Source organism: Grammomys surdaster, unplaced genomic scaffold, assembly GCF_004785775.1.
Source record: "Grammomys surdaster isolate TR1022 unplaced genomic scaffold, NIH_TR_1.0 234, whole genome shotgun sequence".
Classification (NCBI taxonomy): domain Eukaryota; kingdom Metazoa; phylum Chordata; class Mammalia; order Rodentia; family Muridae; genus Grammomys; species Grammomys surdaster.
In genome coordinates this window covers 353,593-374,229 of record NW_021604679.1, presented here as the reverse complement: position 1 = coordinate 374,229, position 20,637 = coordinate 353,593, and the positions used below count along the sequence as shown (strand labels likewise).

The 20,637-nt window shown below is 38.9% G+C and overlaps 1 protein-coding gene across 1 annotated transcript in view; it reads left to right on the top strand.

The window, feature by feature from the left end:
- The first annotated feature begins 9,253 nt into the window (after positions 1-9,253).
- Zbtb41 (zinc finger and BTB domain containing 41) overlaps positions 9,254-20,637 on the top strand; it is a 26,406-nt gene continuing 15,022 nt past the window's right edge. The window contains exons 1-5 of the mRNA XM_028773781.1: positions 9,254-9,314; positions 10,011-11,244; positions 17,216-17,423; positions 18,233-18,302; positions 20,195-20,342. Coding sequence (XP_028629614.1) covers positions 10,128-11,244; positions 17,216-17,423; positions 18,233-18,302; positions 20,195-20,342 — 1,543 coding nt within the window. The 5' untranslated portion in view covers positions 9,254-9,314; positions 10,011-10,127. The remainder of the gene's footprint in view (positions 9,315-10,010; positions 11,245-17,215; positions 17,424-18,232; positions 18,303-20,194; positions 20,343-20,637) is intronic.

Here is a 20,637-nt window from a genome sequence, read left to right as displayed (position 1 = left end):
TTTTGATTATTATGTGACGGGAGGTATTTCTTTTCTGGTCTAGTCTATTTGGTGTTCTGTAGGCTTCTTGTATGTTTATGGGCATCTTGTTCTTTAGGTTAGGGAAGTTTTCCTCAATAATTTTGTTGAAGATATTTACTGGCCCTTTAAGTTGGAAATCTTCATTCTCATCTATACCTATTATCCTTAGGTTTGGTCTTCTCATTGTGTCCTGGATTTCCTGGATGTTTTGAGTTAGGAGTTTTTTGCATTTTGCATTTTCTTTGACAACTGTGTCAATATTTTCCACCATATCTTCTGCATTTGAGATTCTCTCTTCTATCTCTTGTATTCGGTTGGTGATGCTTGCGTCTGTGACTCCTGATCTCTTTCTTAGGTTTTCTATTTCCATGGTTGTCTCCCTTTGAGCTTTCTTTATTGTTTCTATTTCCATTTTCAGATCCTGAATGCTTTTGTTTAATTCCTTCTTTGTGTTTTCCTGCATTTCTTTAAGGGATTTCTGTGATTCCTCTTTAAGGGCTTCTATCTTTTTACTTGTACTCTCCTGTATTTCTTTAAGGGAGTTACTTAATTCCTTCTTATAATCCTCTATCATCATCATGAGAAGTGATTTTAATTCTGAATCCTGCTTTTCTGGTGTGATGGGGTGTCCAGGGCTTATTATATTGGGAAAACTGGGTACTGATGATGCCAAGAAACTTTGGTTTCTGTTGCTTATGTTTTTGTGCTTGCCTTTCGCCATCTGGTTAACTGTAGTGTTACCTGTCCTCACTGTGTGAGACTGGAGTCTGTATTTTTAGTTATCTTGCTTGTGGCAGAGCTCCTCAGAGTCCAGATGTCTCTGTGGTCTTATGCTCCTAATCTCCTGGGTGGAAGAACTCCTGGGACGCAGGTCACCTCTTGGATCTGGAAATCCTTCTGCTCTAGGTGCAGCAGTTCCTCTAGGATGGCTCCGGATGCGATGTCTCCCAAGTGCAAACCACCTTGGTGTCTGCTGCTCTGAGTGCAGTGGCTCCTCTAGGATGGCTGAGGATTCAGTATCTCCACAGGAGCAGACCAACTCTGTGTCTGCCCCAGCCCAAAGGACCAGGCAGGGGTGGAAGGGAAGTGGAATTCCAGAGGGGCGGGGTTTGGGTAGCTGGTGTGTCCTGAATGTCCCTGGGTCCCAGATGTATCTCTGGGGCTTAGGGAGTGAGATGGAGTTCTTAACAGCTGCTCTGAGTGCAGTGGCTCCTCTAGGATGGCTGAGGATTCAATATCTCCACAGGAGCAGACCAACTCTGTGTCTGCTCCAGCCCAAAGGACCAGGCGGGGGCAGAAGGACCAAACAACTTTTGAACAGCTGTTCGAGGTTTAGTGCACTGAGACTGTTCTGCCTTGCTGCCTGCAATGCCATATTTCACCCTGAAGTGACCTATTTTTTATTGTCCCATGTAACTCAGAACACTGACACATGACAACAGCTGGAAAGACTTGGCAACAGGAGCCAGAAAATGGCTGCTAACATTGCACTCACTCTAAAAATCAAGATCTATGTGCTTATCTTTTAATGAAGTGTCTTTTCAAACATTTTTTAACCTTAGTCTACAGCTCTGTGTATTATCATTTCATTAGCTTTCCTTGTACTATTCTAGATGTAGGTTCTTCTTCAGATATACATTTATCAAATGACTTATTTCAATCTGTAGACTGTCTTTTGAGGAAAAATGTTAAAACTGTTGATGGCCTAGGCTTGAGAAATGGCTAAGAGCAATTGCTGCTCTTGCAGAACACTTTAGTTAAGTTGGTAGCATATATGTGAAACAGTTCACGATTGTCTGAACTATAGCTTTGTGGAATCTAGTGTCTTTTTCTGGCCTCCATATGCAGCTATGCTCTTGTCTAGAAACCCACACAGAGATACATAGGCATACCCATAATTTAAAAAGAAAAAACAGTTGATTGATACTTAGATCGGTTCCACAACTTGGCCACTGCTAATAGTTTTATTAAATAACAATGATGTGGAAGTGTCTATGTGACATGTTGATTTGGATCTTTTGGACAAGGGCATGGAAAAGCTGGGGCATATGGTAGATCTAATTTTAGTTTTTTTTTTTTTTTTGAGGGACTACTATACTGAGTTCCATAGTGGCTATTTTACATTCTTATAATTATTATATAAAGATTTCTCTATATGAAGAAACATTTTAGCTGTAGAAAGTGGGTAAGTCAGACTTAGACACATATTATATGTCTTCTCTCATTTGTGGTTTCTAGATTTCAAATAGTGTCATAATGCATCAATGTCACATTAAGAAAAGAAATGAAAGCACTCCCCCCTTTGAGGCATTTAACCAAGAGTGAATTCAGATTTGAATTCTCTGTCTCATGTTCCCTGTGTCTTCCATCTCTGTCTGTTGTATGAGCCTGACTTTGTGTCTTCCTAAAGGCCATTTTCTGAATCTGTTTGTTGCTTTGTGCTTGTCTTGTATGTGTCTGTATGTGCTGTGTGCCTTCTCTTACAAAGGTCTTTGCTCTGTATTTATTGAACAGCACAAAAGGCATCACATAGGAGAAGGAATGAGATACTTTACATAAAACTTTGAGTACTACAAGAGATTAAGTCACTGGCTCCAACTGACCCCAAGCAGCAAATTTTTAAAACCAATATCCATAAATAATTCTCATTCTTTCTGGTAGATTTTAGGGAGATTCTTTCCATTTCTGTTATTTGTTCTTTATAGCAAATGATGTACATATATTATTCTGGGTCAGGAAAATGGAAGAATACACAATTTAAGATTACAGGTATACTTTAGCTTAGGTTGTAAAAATTGATTACATGAGAAAGCCAAGGCAAATAAGATTTGTTTTTTCATTTTTCTCCTAAAGGCAGATGAAACAAGCAATTTGAATATACAGTTGGGTAGCAATTTTATGTGACTTCCACATGTATTATTAACATTAGCTGTGAGATCTAGCAAAAAATCCAATCTTTTAGAATATAAAATATATTATCAGAATATTGTACTGCCACAGAAGAAGATGAAAGAAATGGGAGAGCATACATGTGCTAGTAGGAATATGTCCAAAGTACTTTATATATTTGTATGAACATATTCTTATGTAACCTATTACCATATACAATGTATATATGCTAATGGGGAAGAGATCAATGTGAAGTCTAATTTACTGATGTCCTTACATCTATAGAAATTTAAATACATCTTTGCAATATTTTCATTTCATGACGATGGTGAATGTCCCACCCCTTATTTACACACTGAAACTTATATCTCCAGTACACTGATTGACATGGGAGCTCTGTCTTCATGGATGAACATTTTATGACTTCTTAAAAGCCTTTCTGTAACTTATCCCAAGAGATACTTTCTTTTGTTAATACCAAAGATGGGAGTAGAAAGACCACCAAAGCAATTATCATGACCAAATTAAGTAAAGCAAGAAAATAATTAAACAAGTCAGTCTTTAATCTGTATATACAGTTTGCTTCCCCTTAAGGCAGGGTTCCAGAGGCCAGCATTGGATGTGAAGAAAGCTTTTTACAGCTCAGTGGTAAAGGCTTTACAAATGGGGGCTATATCAGTCAAAATATAAAAATAGGCAGGGTTATTGGAACAGAACATAAGCACAACAAATTATTCATAACGACCTCCTGAAACAAAGTCATAATTTCAAGATGGTCATAACAAGGTAGCCATAACAACAGGTAGTCATAACAACCTTTTAAAACAAAAGCAGGGTTTCAAGATAGTTAAAGATAACTTTTTTGAAACAAAGTCCTGATTGCCTTCCCTGGAACAGTCAGTACAGGATCATGAGTAGTTAAGGCCACAGGTGGTGTGGGGCTGTGGAAATCCTGGGGTGTTTGGCCACGCCCCCAGAGCCCAGAGCCCTGACACGAGATCTCCATGTAACATGCAGTGGGTCACGTAAGGCATAGGTAGAGGGCGGGGAACAGGTCTCTGCCTCAAGATTTACATATTACCTAAAGGCCCTAGCCCCACCCCAACCCCCTTCCAATATAAGGAAGCCCCTTCTGGCATTTTGTGGGAGAGTGTCACCTTTTAGAAGCTTCACCATGTCAATAAATCTACATGTCTTCAATTCCATGTGTCTCCTGAGACTCGGGACTCATTTGTGTAAGTGGAAAACTTGCACTGGGGAAAGCCCTTCCCACTCTCTCTGCTTTAGAGGTCCCAGGGCTCCCTCTCTACACTCCTTGCTCTATTGTTCTAGCGGTCTTCACAGGGACCCTGGGGGACTCAGCCATGACCACCGGGTGCGCAGCTTCCCTTCACCACCGAGGCGCATGACTCAAGTTCTTTCCCCACACCCGAGGTTCACGGTCTGCGCTGCTGAGTCCTGCTAGGAAGTGCCATAGTGCGAGGCATGCATGCCCCGTGCCCCTGGCCCTGTGCTGTGCACCCAGCGCAAGTTTTGAACCACAGGTGGAGCATAGCCAAATCCTTGAGAAATAGATTTAATCACAAACAGAAAAGATCCTAGTTTATTTTTACTATAAGCTGGCTTTTAAGCCTAAGGTGGAGGTAGGCTGGTTCATCTTTCTAAGTAAGGATAGAGGGGGAAATGCATCCCTATGAGACACTGAATGTCAAAACCTCAAGTTTGGGTTACCTACTGTATTAGTTAGGGTTTCATTGCTATGAAGAAATATCATGACCAAGGCAACTCTTACAAAGACAAACATTTAATTGTGGTTGACTTACAGGTGTAGGGGTTCACTCCATTATCATCATGATGTGTGGGAAACATGGCATCATGCAGGCAGATGTGGTGCTGGGGATACAAGAGTTCTACATCTCTTTTCTTTACACAATTTATTTTTTTAAAATTCACATTACATCCCAATCTCAGCTCCCCATCCCTCATCTCCTTCAAGTTCCTCTATTGCCCTCACCCTTTCTTCTCAGAGAAGGTAAAGTCCCCTTGGGTACTATCCCATCCTGGTATATCTGGTCCCAGCAGGACTAACCATCTCCTTTCCCGATGAGACTCACCCAGGAAGTCTAGTAGTGGAAGGGGATCCAATGGCAGACAACAGAGTCAGAGAAAGCCCAGGCTCTAATTGTTAGGGGACCAAATAAAGACCAAACTGCATATCTGCTACAAATGTGTGTGTGAGGGGTCTAGATCCAGCCCCTGCATGCTCTTTGGTTGGTGGTTCAGTCTCTGTGAGCTCCCCTGGGCCTAGGTTAGTTGACTCTGTGGGTATTTTTGTGATGTCCTTGACCTTTCTGCCTCATTCACTTCTATCCCCTACTCTTCCACAAGACACCCTGAGTTCTGACCAGTGTTCAGTCATTCGTCTCTGTACCTGTTTCCATCTCCTGCTAGATGAAGCCTCTCAGTTATGCCAGGTTCCTGTCTACAAGCATAGTAGAGTGGCATTAATAGTCTTAGGTGTTGGCTCTCTCGAACGGGATGGTTCTCAAGTCTGGCCAGTCATTAGTTACTTCAGCTTCTGCTCCATCTTTATCCCTGCACATCTTATAGGCAGGACACATTTTGGGTTGAAGGTTTTGTTGGGTGGGTTGACTTCCTCTTTCTTCCACTGGAAGTTCCTGCCTGGCTATAATCTTTATATCCACCACTGGTAAGAATCTCAGCTAGGGTTACCTCTATAAACTCCCCATAACTTCTCCCTATCCCATGTCTCTAGCGAGTCACCAGAGATGACCCCCCCCACACTGATTTCCATTCTCACTCCCAGCCTCCTCCAGTTCCCCAATTCCCACACCTGATCATTATTCCCATTCCCCTCATCACCCCCTCCAACCCAATTCCCTGTCTCCATTCACCTCTGATAACTATTTTGTTTCCCCTTCTGAGTAAGATTCACACATACTCACTTGGGCTCTCCTTATTACCCAGTTTCTTTGGGTCTGTGGATTGTAGCATGGTTATTCTGTGCTCTATGGCTAATGTCTAATTATAACTGAGTACACACTACATGTGACTTTTTAGGTCTGCGTTACCTCACTCAGGATGATATTCTCAAGTTCTCTCCATTTGCCTACAAATTTCATGGTGTCTTTCTTTTTAATAGCTGAATAGTATTCCATTGTGTAGACACATCACATTTTCCTTATCCATTCTTCAGTTGAGAGACATCTAGATTGTTTCCAACTTCTGGCTATTACAAATAAAGCTGCTATCTCAGGGATGCAGTGATGGTTCAATATATGAAAATTTGTCAATGTAATCCACCATAAAATCAAACTGAAAGCAAAAAATCATATGAGCATCTCAGTAGATGCTGAAAAAGCTTTGACAAAATCCAACACCCCTTCATGTCAAAAGTCTTGGATAGATCAGAGATACAATGCACATATCTAAAAATAATCAAAGCAATCTACAGCAAGCCAATAACCAATATTAAATTAAATGGAGAGAAACTTAAAGCAACTCCACTGAAATTAGGGACAAGACAAGGCTGCCTACTTTTTCTCTATCTATTCAACATAATATTTGAAGTTTTACCCAGAGCAATAAGACAACTAAAGGGGGATCCATGGGGAAAGCAAGAAGTCAAAGTGTTGATATTCATAAATGAAATGATAGTATACAGAAGTGACTCCAAAAATTCTACCAGAGCTTTATACAAACGATATGTGGGCTGAGAAAGAAATTAGGGAAACAATGCCTTTTACAATAGTCACAAATAATATATAATATCTTGGTATAACTCTTACCAAGCAAATGAAATATCTGTATGACAAGAACTTTAAGTCTCTGAACAAAGAAATTGAGGAAAAAGATAAGAAGATGGAGTTCTACATCTTGATATGGAGGCAGCAGAAGTGAACTCTCTTCTGCAGGCACCCTGGAAGATCTCTTCCACACTTGGTGGAACTTGAGCATAGAACCTCAAAAGCCCACCTCTACAGGGACACACTTCCCCCAACAATGCCACACTCACTCCAGTAAAGCCACATGCCCTAATAGTAGCACTTGCATGGGCCAAGCATATTCAAATCACCACACTCACACTCTAGAAATATAAGAAATAAAATTATATTGTTTACAAATTATCCAATTTGGAGAGTTTGGTTATCCAGCATAGAGCATCTAAGAGAGCAGTCTTCAATTATTTGGTTGTTTGTTTTCTGAGTGTCTGAGATGTCAGAGAACAATGGCCCTTGAGTCAAATCTAACCAATGTCTGGCCTTTGTGAAGTTTATGGTATAAAAAGAATTTTTACATCCTATAAGCATTTTAAAATGCAGAAAAGGAGAAAAGAAAAATGATTAATAACTGGTCTCAGAAACTTTTCTAGCCCAGTAGGAGAAAATTTGCATACAAATTGAACATAATTAAGATTGATTCCTAGACATGTTATATTTACCATGTTATTTAAAAGCACATTTATTAAACTCAAAATGTTACAGTCCTGTTTCAGTGCAATTGTTCTATGGACAATTATGCATAAATGAAAAAAAATCCTTTTCATTTTTAGAAACAAACTCATGAAATACCTTTCAGGGGTGTTAAGACCATGACATATCAACACATGAAAACATTGGAAATTTTTATGTGTGAGGGTTCTTTCTTCTTTACTGTTACTTACAAGCCTTGATACAACTTCCTTCTTTCTCGGTGCTGTCTGACTGAGGAAATTGTCAAGACATTGTTTTTAACTTTTGCTTCTTATCTTCCAGAGAAATAGAAATAGGACCAAGAAGTAAAGTTGATAAGATTTAATTTCAGAAATTAGGTCACAGTTCTTGTTTGGTCTCTAATTAGGGGCAAATAGCTGGGTTGCCTATTCAATACATAAAAACAGATGCTGCTTGCTCGATTCTAAGCATCTCAAGTATCTATTAGAAAGTCATTGAGACTGACCTACCTAGACTCTGTATCTCTCCAACCTCTGAGCTTCCTTTCCCTTCACCCAGCTTCTCTGATACCTATATAATCCATTGAGTACAGGATCTCTTGGCCTCTTATTCTGGGGCTTCTACTCCCCTCTGGGTCTCCTGGACCGCTAATGGTCTCTTGGTCCTAAGCTCCTCTCTTAGTTGCCCTCTCTCCCCTCTCTTCTCTCTTCTTTCTTCCTCCCATGGCCCAGTTTGGTCTAGACCCTTCCAGATGCTTCTGGCTGTTCTCTCATATCTACAGTAAACTTTCTTTTTAACCATTCCTAGGAGCTGTCATGTCTTCAGCTTTTCGGACTGTAAAATCCACGGGGAAAGCCCAAATAGGCTTGAAATTTTGGCAAGAGTTGACGATCCAGTCCTCACTCTACATTGTTTTGCGGCGAAAACACCGGAGGGAAGAACTGCCTATTTGGCTAATGTCAGTCTTGGCCAATTGATAGGATGGGGCGCAGCACATTTCTAGAGAGCTATCTACAAATAGGCCTTTTCAGGACATCTTTAAAGCACCCTCACTGCAACGTCCATCCATGCAATAGAAACAAAGTTGAGGCAACCTCTCTCCCCACTTCTCCTCCTTCTGGGTATATCCTGCCTGGTATTTTCTGTGTGTGTGGGTAACCTTTTCAGATTCAGAGTTATGAAGAGACTAGAGTTACAGGTAAAAGGGAAGGGTAGTAGTGGTGTTTATTTCATTTGGTCACAGCCTTTGTGTAAGTTTTTCTTAGGTTTGTACAAACAAGCTCTAGAACCTTCATCGCCAGACGGGCAATATTGGTCCATTGGGCATTCTGTCAGAGATGCAACACGTTAGGTAGGGGCTCTGAGGCGCTAAGTCCCTTGGAGGTTTGGTTGTCATTTTCTCAGCTCCACACTTACATGCACATCTTCTGTTCATAGTAAGTTAATAAAAACAAACCCCACAATTTTACGTGGGCTTACATTTGTATCTGTAAGTCCTGGGAAGCCTCATAACTACTTCCAGCCTACACTTAGGTGTTTGCCACTGTGGACTGGGGCAGGCTTCCGGAAGAGGTGGCTGTTCGGTGACAAACTGGAAACACACCAGTTGTCACAGCGCCAATTCCCCCTAACTCCTCATCACAGCTATTTTCGCTTCCCCTCCTTCAGCCAAGTTTCTCTGGTTCTATTAACGAGGGCCCCTAAGTCGCCATGAAAAGCCGGTATAACGGCCCTGGGAGTTTGGTAGGGCACCCAGGGCAGCAATGAAAGCTCACAGAGCATGCGCGAGGCCGGAAGCGCGCGCATGCGCTCGGGCGGCTGCCCCGGCTTGCGGGCCTCTCGCGGCGGCTGGGCGGCTGCGCGGCTGCGCGGCTGCGCGCGGCTGACGTGCCTGGCGAGCGGCGGCGGCGGGACTCTGCGAGGGGAAGGAGCGCCGCTGAGGTGGATGAGGTGGGGGGCCGGACCCGGAAGTGGGTGGGCGCGGGCGCGAGCGCGCGGGGATCGGAGCTGGGCGGCCCCGAGCCGGCGCGGGAGCCCGGGGTTCCCGGTAATGGGCCTGTGGGGCGCTTGCCTGGACAGCCTGGGAGGGAAGGGTCACGGGCGAGCTCGGTCCCCGCCGACCCGGGCCTGGGAAAACTCCGCTTCCTGCGGTCGTCGCCCGTGCTGACCCCACTCTCTGCGCCCCTCCTGGGGCCGCCCTGCCTAGTGGATTTCGGAAGGTCTGTCTCTCAGGAGCCGTGCCGTGCTCGCCCGGGGAAAGCATGCTAATGGAGACTTGCTTTTTGTGGCCGGGCTGGCCTTATTGTCACGGTCCCAGCACCCAAACCGCGACTGCAGTCCGGGCTGGCCAGTCTGCAAGGTTTGCAGCCTTGGCGGGATAGTGTTCTCTGTGTTCTGTTCTTTCCACCTTATTCGCGAATCAGGCCTAGAAGGTGTGCTGTGCCTTCACTTAACACTATTCTTTTGTTGGTTGCCTTTTCCAAACCCAGCTTTCCTGGTTCTCTGCCCTAAAAATCTTAGCAGCTAGTGGATGCAATGTCGAGTTTGTAATTTAGTTACAGTGTAGAAAAGACTAGTTGACAACACCTTTGGTTATTTAAGATTGCTATGCTGTGGAGCTCTTACATGATTCTCACTGTTTTGCAGACCATGAAACAGTGGGGCACACCCCTTCAGAAGCTGTTGTTCAAGACAATCTAGTTTTGTTTCATAAATCTCGTAAGTCACTTATGAAGTTTCTTGTTCAAAAATTGCCGTACTGCAATGAAGAAAAGGAGAAAGGTTACTTCAAATCTTGATGAGAAGATCCATCTAGGTTATCATAAAGATTCATCTGAAGAAAATGCTGCTGTGGAGTGTGGCCAAGTGACCTATACCCAGTCTACAGAAAGACCAACCCCTGAAGCTCTTCAGTGTTGCCAAGAACTTCCTTCCTCTCCAGATCAGAGAAAGCTTTTGAGTTCTTTGCAGTATAATAAGAATTTGCTGAAGTATTTGAACGATGATAGACAGAAGCAGCCATCTTTCTGTGATTTACTGATCATAGTAGAAGGAAAAGAATTTAGTGCGCATAAAGTAGTAGTTGCTGTTGGTAGTAGTTATTTTCATGCGTGTTTGAGCAAAAATCCAAGCACTGATGTTGTTACCCTGGATCACGTAACACATTCAGTTTTTCAGCATTTGCTTGAGTTTCTCTATACGTCAGAGTTTTTTGTGTACAAATACGAAATACCTCTTGTTTTAGAGGCTGCAAAATTTTTGGACATTATAGACGCAGTCAAGCTGCTGAATAATGAAAATGTTGCCACGTTTCAGGCAGAACTAACTGAAAAGTCATCACCAGAAGAAACACTCAATGAATTAACTGGAAGACTATCAAATAATCATCAGTGCAAATTTTGTAGTAGGCATTTCTGCTATAAAAAGTCCTTAGAGAATCATTTAGCTAAAACTCACAGGTCCCTGCTACTGGGAAAAAAACATGGGTTAAAAATGCTGGAACGAAGTTTTTCTACCCGGAGGTCAAAGAGGAATCGGAAGTGTCCTGTTAAGTTTGAGGACACCAGTGACGATGAACCGGAAAGTGGGGATGGGTCAGACAATTTTCATCAAGAGAGTTTTGATAAGGAGAGGTCTGATAGAAATGATTCTGAGGATCCTGGAAGTGAATATAATGCAGAAGACGAAGAGCTGGAGGAGGAAGTGTCCGATGAGGAGTCTGACACTGAGCAGAGTGACAAAGATAATGATGCAGAAGAGGAACCGGAGGCTGGCGACTCTGCAGGAAGCATCCACGAAGGGCTAGCTCCTGTAATCATTCAGAACAGCAATAAGAAAATCCTGCAGTGTCCCAAATGTGATAAGACATTTGACCGGATAGGTAAGGCAAGCCGGTTTCCCAGCTCTAGTCATTTATCCTTTGTGACCCCATCCTCCCCACCTCCCCAGTGGTAATCATTAAAAACTAAACTTTGAAAGAAACGTTTAAGAAGAGTTCTGAAGTAGGGAACATGCTCTGATTTTCAGCACATAGTTTACCGTGTTATTTTAAATTTGTTGTGAGTCAGAAATAATTTGGTATTTACCCTTTTGTGTTTTCTTCATTATGTCTTAACAGAGTACATACAGGTTCTGTATTTGGGAGAAAGACTCCAGAATATCAGCAGTTATTCTATATAGCTTTGACTTATATACGTTTTTAATTTTAGAAGTGCTAGTAGTTTTGAGTTACATGTACAGTGATTATGATATTGTTAAGTACATTCTGCACATAAAATGATTAGAACAACTCTAGGTAATCTGATCTTGTAAAAGATATCATGCAGTTTGATATATGACTGTCTTGTACTGGTTATGTATGCTATTTGCATAGGTTAAAATTTGTTTTATAAGATATTTGTAATCATTTGCTATCAAAGTAGATATAGACAAACTTTACAGTGAATTTTTTATTTTTTTTTTGCTTTTATAATGCCTTTTGAATGTATACTAAGGATACTTTTCGGAATCCAATTTAATGATTATTAATAATTTTACCTCTTCATACACAGAAATGAAACAACTTCTGAATAACTTAGTCAATGGGAAGAGTGTATGTGCACAAGAAACTTGTCAATCCTGGTAGCAAATGTCTCTGTAGTCCTATCAGTATGAGGATATACACAGAGAGCAGCCTTTTGGGGCTGAGGTACCTGGGAACATTTTATCTTGGAACATTTATCTTTCCTATACATCTTAGACTTTGTCCTCCCTGCTTATGGTATGTACAAACTTTAATTAGCCTGATTTGACTTGGAAATCAATGAGCAAGGGTCAGTTCACTACAGGCACTGAAGGTGTAGCACATGGGTCTCAGACTGTTCCCTTGAACAGTCAGCGTGTGAGGTACTTTGTTGAGAAAAGGCTTTGAGCTCCAGTAAGTTTGGAAGCCTATAACACAGTCTGTTTTAATGCAGTTCTTTAATAATACTAGAAATATAGTTAATTTTTGAAAACCTAGCTTTTCCTCAAGTCACTTTATAAACAAGTTAGCTTATGAATGCCCTTTTAATGTCCCCAGGAAACTTGAGTTTTGTGCACATGAATTCAAGAAATACTACCTATGCTTGAAGCTTAATAAACCAAGAAGCTTGGAAATGTTTTTTCCCAAATTAATTCCCTCTATTATTAGAATCAGTAGGTTACAATCTAGGGTTATTTCCAGCTTAGTTTTCAGAATGAATTTTATGTTCCACTTCTTGCCCTTCTGTTGCTTGACCACACTGGGGCTTTATTCACTCGTTCTTCCTTATGGCCATTACATAAGCATATCTCTGTCTGTCGGTCTAGTACTTGTTTAGATCTTCATGCTGATTGAAAAACTTGAGATTTTATAGGGTCACATTGCTGGGTTTTAAAATCTAGACCTTGCATGAGTTGTTTAACCTGTATGGGGTTTTCCTTCTCATTAGTGAAATGAGATGGTGTGCTGTTAACAGTCTGAGTGTTGTGAATTAAATGGATGGTTCTGGGAAATCACTTAAATACTACAAAGAATGTTAGCTGTCCTTAGTAATCATTAATTTAACATTGCATGCCTGAAAGCACTGTTAAATAGATATGAAATGATATATTCTGTTCTCAAGTATCTGAGTTCATGTAAAAAGCTATCCTAATACAATAATGTTAATTTTATCAGGATAAATACAGAGAGGATCAGGGAAACGATGAGTAGCTTCACAGAACTAGTAGGATTGACCCTTAAACATACAGAATAAGGTGGCATCTACAAGGTAGAAGAATCCATGTGTGAAGGCATTGTATGTTCTAGAAATTGCTAAGGTTTGAGTGTCTTTCAGATAAGTGAAGAGGCATAGAAAAAAAATGACAGGTACTGAGAGTAGTCAAGGAAAGCCAGCTTGGGAATGGCTTAAATGCTTTCCAGAGGGATTTACCTTTTATCTGATGAACTGCAGGGGATGGGAAGCTTAAAAAAGAGAGAAAGACAATGAGTGGGGTAAGGGTAGCACAGTGTTTGTCAGTGGAGCACCTGGCCACAGCTAGAATAGAAATAGTACACAGAAAATACACTTGGAATGTCTTGTCTGCCTAATCTCAAAACTTTTATTGGCTGTTCCCCAGTCGTTTCTATACCATGCTCATATCTTTTACAGGATTTTACAGTTATCTGTCTTAGATTTTTGATTATTGTTTTGCTAGTCTAAATCGAGACTGACTCAGTGTGATTTGCATATTCTAACATTTGCCAGTAAACTCTTACTTAATAAGTTTGAAGGATGCTACCTGGATTTACATTGGCTTGTGTGGACCCAGTAAGGGTTCTTTATCATCTCCTAACTTTACAGCAGTAAAGTATGTTTATGAGAGCAAGGGATAAGCACTGAGATTCTGCTGGAACTATGAGCTGCACAATACCTAACCCAGAGATTTGATTCCATTGCTTGGCTCTTTATTCTTTCTGGTGCTGCAAGTAGCACTCCAGATCTAGTTATGTCTTTCCATAGGCTACCAGCTGTCCATTCCTCATCCAATTCTCATGTAAATATAAGTCCTTTGACCTTGCTGCCCCTGGTACCAAAAACCTACTGGGTAAAAAGCAAACTAGAGAGATGACAGATGGGGTAAGAGAGAAATTTGGATAATTTATATTTTTTGTTTCCTGTAGAGAGCTAAAATCTTTGTTTGGAGTAAATCACAATCTTCTCTAGAGACAAAAATGTTTTGTGTCCCCTCTACCTCTTTTTTAAACATGAGTTCATTTGGTCTATTTAGATGGAGGTTCTGCTTGGTTCTTACCTAATTGTAACACTGCTGTAATTCTCTACAACTAAGTATTTTGTTTCTGTACTCTTTAGGGTATGCTGTATGAATAGATGTAATTGAGAGTAGTGATATCAGGTTAGAAATATCTTCAGGCTAATTTAGTGATACTTTACAAAAACTGCATATAAGATTTGAAAAATAATTTTTGCTGAGACATGTGGGATAAACTTAAACACATCAAGACAAATTTATTCATGTGAAAACATCTTTGATTTACTACTACTTTGAGATGGTTTATACTGAGATCTAGTTCAGAAGACTACTGTATGCAGTTTTTTACTGTAAGATGTTTTCTGGTTTTTAAATAGAGACTGATAAATGTGAAGAGAATGTTCTGACTATATATTGTTATTGTAATGTCTACCACACAGAAGTGAAGAAATGAATATAGATTGTGAATATAAGTTGCTTCTACTGAGGAGTGTCCTTTTCACACCTCACACTTTGCCAGTTTCTTTAAACATGAGGTTTATTGGGGGCTTACATTTTTCTTTTTTGTTTTTCTTTTGTTTTTTCATTAATCTCTGGAGACCCTCTTGGATATTCTGAGGCAGGCTTTCCTTCAGGCGTGTCTGTTGTTCTTGCTCAGCATTTTAAATCCATGGATACAATAGGCTCTGCAGTATGGATGTGCATAAACCTTGAGTTTGTAACTTAAGTTTTTCATTTCTATGATTCTTAATGTTATAAGAATTTTTCTTGGTCTCTTGACATCATTACGTTTATTTTATTTTTTCCTCTTTTATAGATTATTTAAATTTTATTATAAAAATCTTACAAATTAGAAAAAAAATCACAATTTACTACATTTCCAAATTTTTTAAAAAAATTATTAGCTTTGGGGGATGTGGAAAAGACTGCAAATATGAAGACCAGAGGCCTTCGATTGAGCCCCACATACGAAGACATTGGGAATAGCAGTGTGCGCCTGTAAGTCCAGAATTGAGTGACAGAGACAGGTGGAGGCCAACAATTGGCTGGCCAGCGGATTAGTAAAAGGCACATTTGTTGTTCATTGAGAACCTTATCTCAAGACAACAAAGAGGAGAGCCATGAAGAAGACACTCCGTGCTTTACTCAGGTCTTGGTGTGTATACACATGAGCAAGCAAGCACCTTCACATTCTCTCTCTCTCTCTCTCTCTCTCTCTCTCTCTCTCTCTCTCTCTCACGCACGCACGCTCTGTTGTGTTTGTCTACTTTGAGCTATTTAAATTTAAACTTGTTTCTTTGAGCAAACTTTGAGAAAACTTTGTTTTCTTTTTTGGTCTACTTTGAGCTATTTAAGTTTAATCTTTATAATGGTCTAAGAAAGTGAATAATCAATTCTTAAGTAGTCAATTAAAATTGTGAGTTTAACTGTTGCTATTTAATGGTTTTAATATTCAAAACATATCTTAAAGATTTTAATGTAATAAAAATGCTACTAATTACTAGTATAAGATCTTTACAGCTGTAATAATGTTTATAGAAAGTAAACAGCTGCTGCACATTTTTTCTTACACCTCATATTTTTAGGTTACTCTTTGTGTTACATTTGGGACCAAAAAATTAGATTTATGCATTTGGAAGTTGATAAATTATTTTCTAATCCTGTACTGAGGAGGCTAATAATAATAATGGATGACATTTATTAGTGTTTACTAGGTACTAGAATGTTTTATTTATTTTTATTTTATTTTTTTTGGTTTTTCGAGACAGGGTTTCTCTGTATATCCCGGGCTGTCCTGGAACTCACTCTGTAGACCAGGCTGACCTCGAACTCAGAAATCTGCCTGCCTCTGCCTCCCAAGTGCTGGGATTAAAGGCGTGCACCACCACCGCCCGGCAGAGATTAGAATGTTTTAAGGAACATGTATATATTAATTCACTTATCAGATACAGTTCCATAAAGTGCTACTAACTCGTGTACTGAGAGGCTAAATTTTTAGCTTAACTAGAACGTAGCTAACCGAGGAGGTGCCCAATTACAGCTTTCTGGATACATGTATGTACAAGAGGATAGAGATCATTCTGCAGACAATTTCATACATATATTTTGTTTGGATAAGGAAGATTTGAAGCAGAGAAGTTATTTGTTCCACGTCACACATTCTGCTATCTATGGTGATCACCTGTGGTGCTTTTGCCTCTAGTGATGTAAAGAGTTTTATGCTAAGTAAGAATGTAAATAAGTTAAGGCCATATATTGATCTATTTGTTTTTCTTTTGCTGTCCTTTTCTTGTCGAGCAGTCTGTGTTACAATTTCTTGGTCATTTTATTAGAAATATCTGTATGATAGAGTCTGAGTAGATGGAGATCTTAGGCATGCATTTCACATGGGGGGACTCTGGGACTCTGGGTGCCTTTTATGTCTGTTCAATTTTTACTTGCTCAGATTTTACCTGTATGTGTTGGATTTAGCATTTCAGTATTAAGCACACAGTCATTATTTATTTTTGTTTCTTAAGGAATTTGTATATAAATAGGTCATACTATTAATTGTTAATTATTTTGCATTTGTAGCATTCTTTCTAGAATGTCTTTTGTGAAAAAGAATAAAATAAATAAGCATTGTTTTTCTGCTTTATGATATTTGAATAAGATCTACCAATCCTGAACACTGAGTTTGTGGATCTTCATAGGAAAAATAATTGTGGATAAGTTAACGTGAAATGATGAGCAGATATTTGGTAAAAGTTAGTTTTATATTTGAAAATACATTGAAAATTTAGAATTTGTCAGCACTTTTTTCAGAAAAATTTCAGCCATTAAGATTTTAAAAATACCTGAATGAGTAATTTTTTGTTTTTGTTTTTTTTTAACAACTTAAACATTTGAGGAAAAATATACTTCAAACACTAAGCTCAAAGTGCTGAGTCTTTGAGGTTTATTTAGTTAGAAATTCAGGTAAGTAATTTTCTTTTTAGTTTCATATGTGAATTTGGGTATATATACTAAGTTTATTAAACCATGCCTTTTCATTGTACTGTGACATTTCAGTCAAAGCACAGCAGATATGTTGAACTCAATTTTCTTCTCCATTGTAGGGAAATATGAGAGCCACACCCGTGTGCACACAGGTGAGAAGCCTTTTGAGTGTGATATTTGTCACCAGCGTTATTCGACAAAGTCTAACTTAACTGTTCACAGAAAGAAGCACAGTAACGAAGTAGAGTTTCATAAGAAGGAGCACAAGTGCCCTTACTGTAATAAGCTGCACGCAAGCAAGAAGACACTTGCTAAGCACGTCAAGAGGCAAGTATCCTGCTTCTGGAATCATCATTGTGCCTTCTAATGTAACACAAGTGAAAATGAAACAAGAGCAAATGGCAGTTTGTTCATTCTTTTTTTTCCCTGTTGATGAAGCCTTTTGGCAGTGCAACAAGCATATGGCTGGCAATGTACAGTTTAAGTTGCATTGTGATTATCCTTTTTTTTTTTTAAAAAAAATCCAGTTTTGACAAGTATGCCTTCAGAAATTCAGGCTTTAAAATTTTTTCCCATATTCACTTTTAGGGCAGAAATGTTTGTGACTCTATTTAAGACAATGTTGAATATTAAGTCTAAAAATTAAAAAAACTGAAAACACGTGGATTTTGTTTAAAAGTATATTTAAATATACTCTTCTTAATTCTGCGTAACTTATATATATGTATAAATTTATTAAAATTGTGGGACCAGTATTCTTACTACATGTACCTGTGTTCATAAGAAGACTCAGTATCTTAAGGTGGGTAAGGTTGCTGATTGTTTTAATTCCAGCACATGTGAGGCTGAGGCAGGTGGATTTCTGTAAGCCTAAGACCAGTTTGGGTTATAGAGTGAGACTCCTGTATTTATAAACCCAAAAGTAAACAAATCATACCTAGTTCTTTGTATTTTGAAGCAGAGGTTTGGCTTGTAGTACAGGCTAGCCACCAGTACTAGATACTCCCGCCTCAGCTTCCTGAGTGTGAGGTGTGTGCCACACTGGGATGATGTCTGATCTTGAAATCACTGTTGACAGATGCATGTGGAGTATAGACTTATTTAACATATTTTCTCAATGTTTTTTTTTTTGATAGATTTCATCCTGAAAATGCACAAGAATTTATTTCTATCAAGAAGACTAAGAGTGAAAGTTGGAAATGTGATGTAAGAATTTGTAATTTCTATTAGAAAATCAGAGTAATTGAGTTTTAAAGTAATGGAAGTTCTCTCACTTTTAGAATCTATTAAGTAAAGTTAATTGAATTTGTTTTTTAAATTTAGCCTGTAATGTGTTAGTTTTCTTAGACTTCAAAAGTGGAGATTCTATTTTGGTTGGTAGTTTTCCCTGATCTGCCCCTGACATAAAATTAGCAAAATTACTATGCTTTGTATTAATAGCTATGCACGACAATCTCTAATATTACTGTAGCAGAATATAAAGTATTAAAGTTAACTCTCCATTCCTGGTTGTCTGTTGCTGTATAATCAACCATGTTGAAGTTGAAGCGTCCTTAAACTGCTATTTTTTCTGTTTTTCACCTTTTTGTGGGTTCAGAATTCAAAGTAGGGTCAAGGTTTCACTTGATATTTCTTTGGTTCTGTGTGATGTCAGTCAAAGGAACTCAGTTATCAATTGCTGGACCATCTTGTCTGGTTTTGAGGCACTTACACAGTGACTTACTCATATTGCTGCCATAGTAAGGATAAGTCAGTGACTAAAAGACTCCCTTCTTTCTGTTTTCTGCGAAGCTGCTTGGGATTTCTATACACTTCTAGCATAGCATAGGTTCAGAGAGAGGGAGAGGTAGGGGAAGGGAGGGAAGAGGCAGGGGCAGGAGACTGGGGTTGAGGGTGGGGGATCAAGATGGAGCCATGAAGCATAGTCAAGGCCTTTGTGGTCCAAGATCATAATTTCCCCTCAACACTATTGGTTAAACCAGTCAGTTCTAGAAGAGTTGGGGGAAAGCAGTTCAGCTGTATTTCTCTGTGGGAATAGTAGCAAAATATTTGTGTTTATTTTGTCTCACTTATAAGGATTTTTTCATTATTTAGTTGCATATATTTTCGTATTTATTATTGCTTGTTATTTTATTCCAAAAACTAACTTGTGTATGTAGGACCCTTTTAGAATCATTCCTGGTTCTGATTGTGGTTTTAAGAAATTGAGGTTAATTTCTATCTTCACCTTATGAGGTTTTATCGTCCTCAACTCTAAAAAAGATGATATGATAGTTATGTATGCTCTGTTTTTGAGTTTTTGAGCTTTAAATAAAATAATCTTGGGATTGTGCCTGGTTGGTCCTGCTACCTATTGCCGTAAGAGCTTCATTCTGTTTCAATCCTAGCATATATCACATTTTTACATACCATCTTTTCTTATTGCTGAAAACTTCAAGATAAACATTGAGGGATTTTCTGTGATTTAATTTTAATTCTAATTAAATAACATGATAATAATAGTAAAAATCATTTTATTCCTGACATAAATTCCTGAAATAAAATTTGGCTTTATTTTGTAGATTAAAAAAATTGATGTTCAGGGTCTAGAGAGGTGGCTCAGCAATTCAAAGAGGACTGACTGCTCCTGCAAATGACCCAGATTTTGTTGCCACCTGCATGGCATCTCACAGTCATCATAAACCAGTTCCATTGGATCCAATGTTCTCTTCTGTCCTCCGTGGGCACCAGGCATGCATGTGGTACACATACATACATGCATCATGCATGTAAAACACTTACATGTATAAGTAAATCTTTTTTTGAAAAGAATTTGCTATCTAGAATTAAAATACTAAGAGTATTTTACAGCCATGTTAAATATAGAATAAGGTGAAATTCATTTGTCTTTAGGGTTAATTTAACATAATTCGAGTCTGTAATTCTAGTGTTTCTTATTTTCCCCTTTCCTTGCACAGTAGAAAATTGATTATCTTTTGGTAAGATTTTTGTTGGAAGATATTTCTCTTGAACTTAAACGTTGTATCCTTGTTATGAGCTTTGTATTTTAATTCAGGCTTAAACTAAGGTTGTTATATTTTGTATGCACTTTCATTTAGATTTGTAAGAAATCTTTTACTCGAAGACCACACTTGGAAGAACACATGATTCTACATTCACAAGATAAACCTTTTAAATGTACCTATTGTGAAGAACATTTCAAATCCCGGTTCGCAAGGTTAAAGCATCAAGAGAAGTTCCATCTAGGTAAGTTATATTTTTGTAAAGTCATCATCTATTACTGATTGTCTGACTTTCAAAGAGATCACTCCTATTAAACTGTACTTTTTCCTCTTGAAAATCTTTATTGTTTGGAGAGAGGAAAGAGAAATGTAAAGTGATTTAATTAAAATCTCAAACATATGTCTTCTTGTTCAAAAATAATTTTAGGTTCATGACAAAATTGAAAAAGTGTAGATAGCTCTTGAATGGACAGCCTCTATAGACATAGCATAATCCCTCATCAGCATTCCCAACACATGGTTACCAGCCTCTGTACATA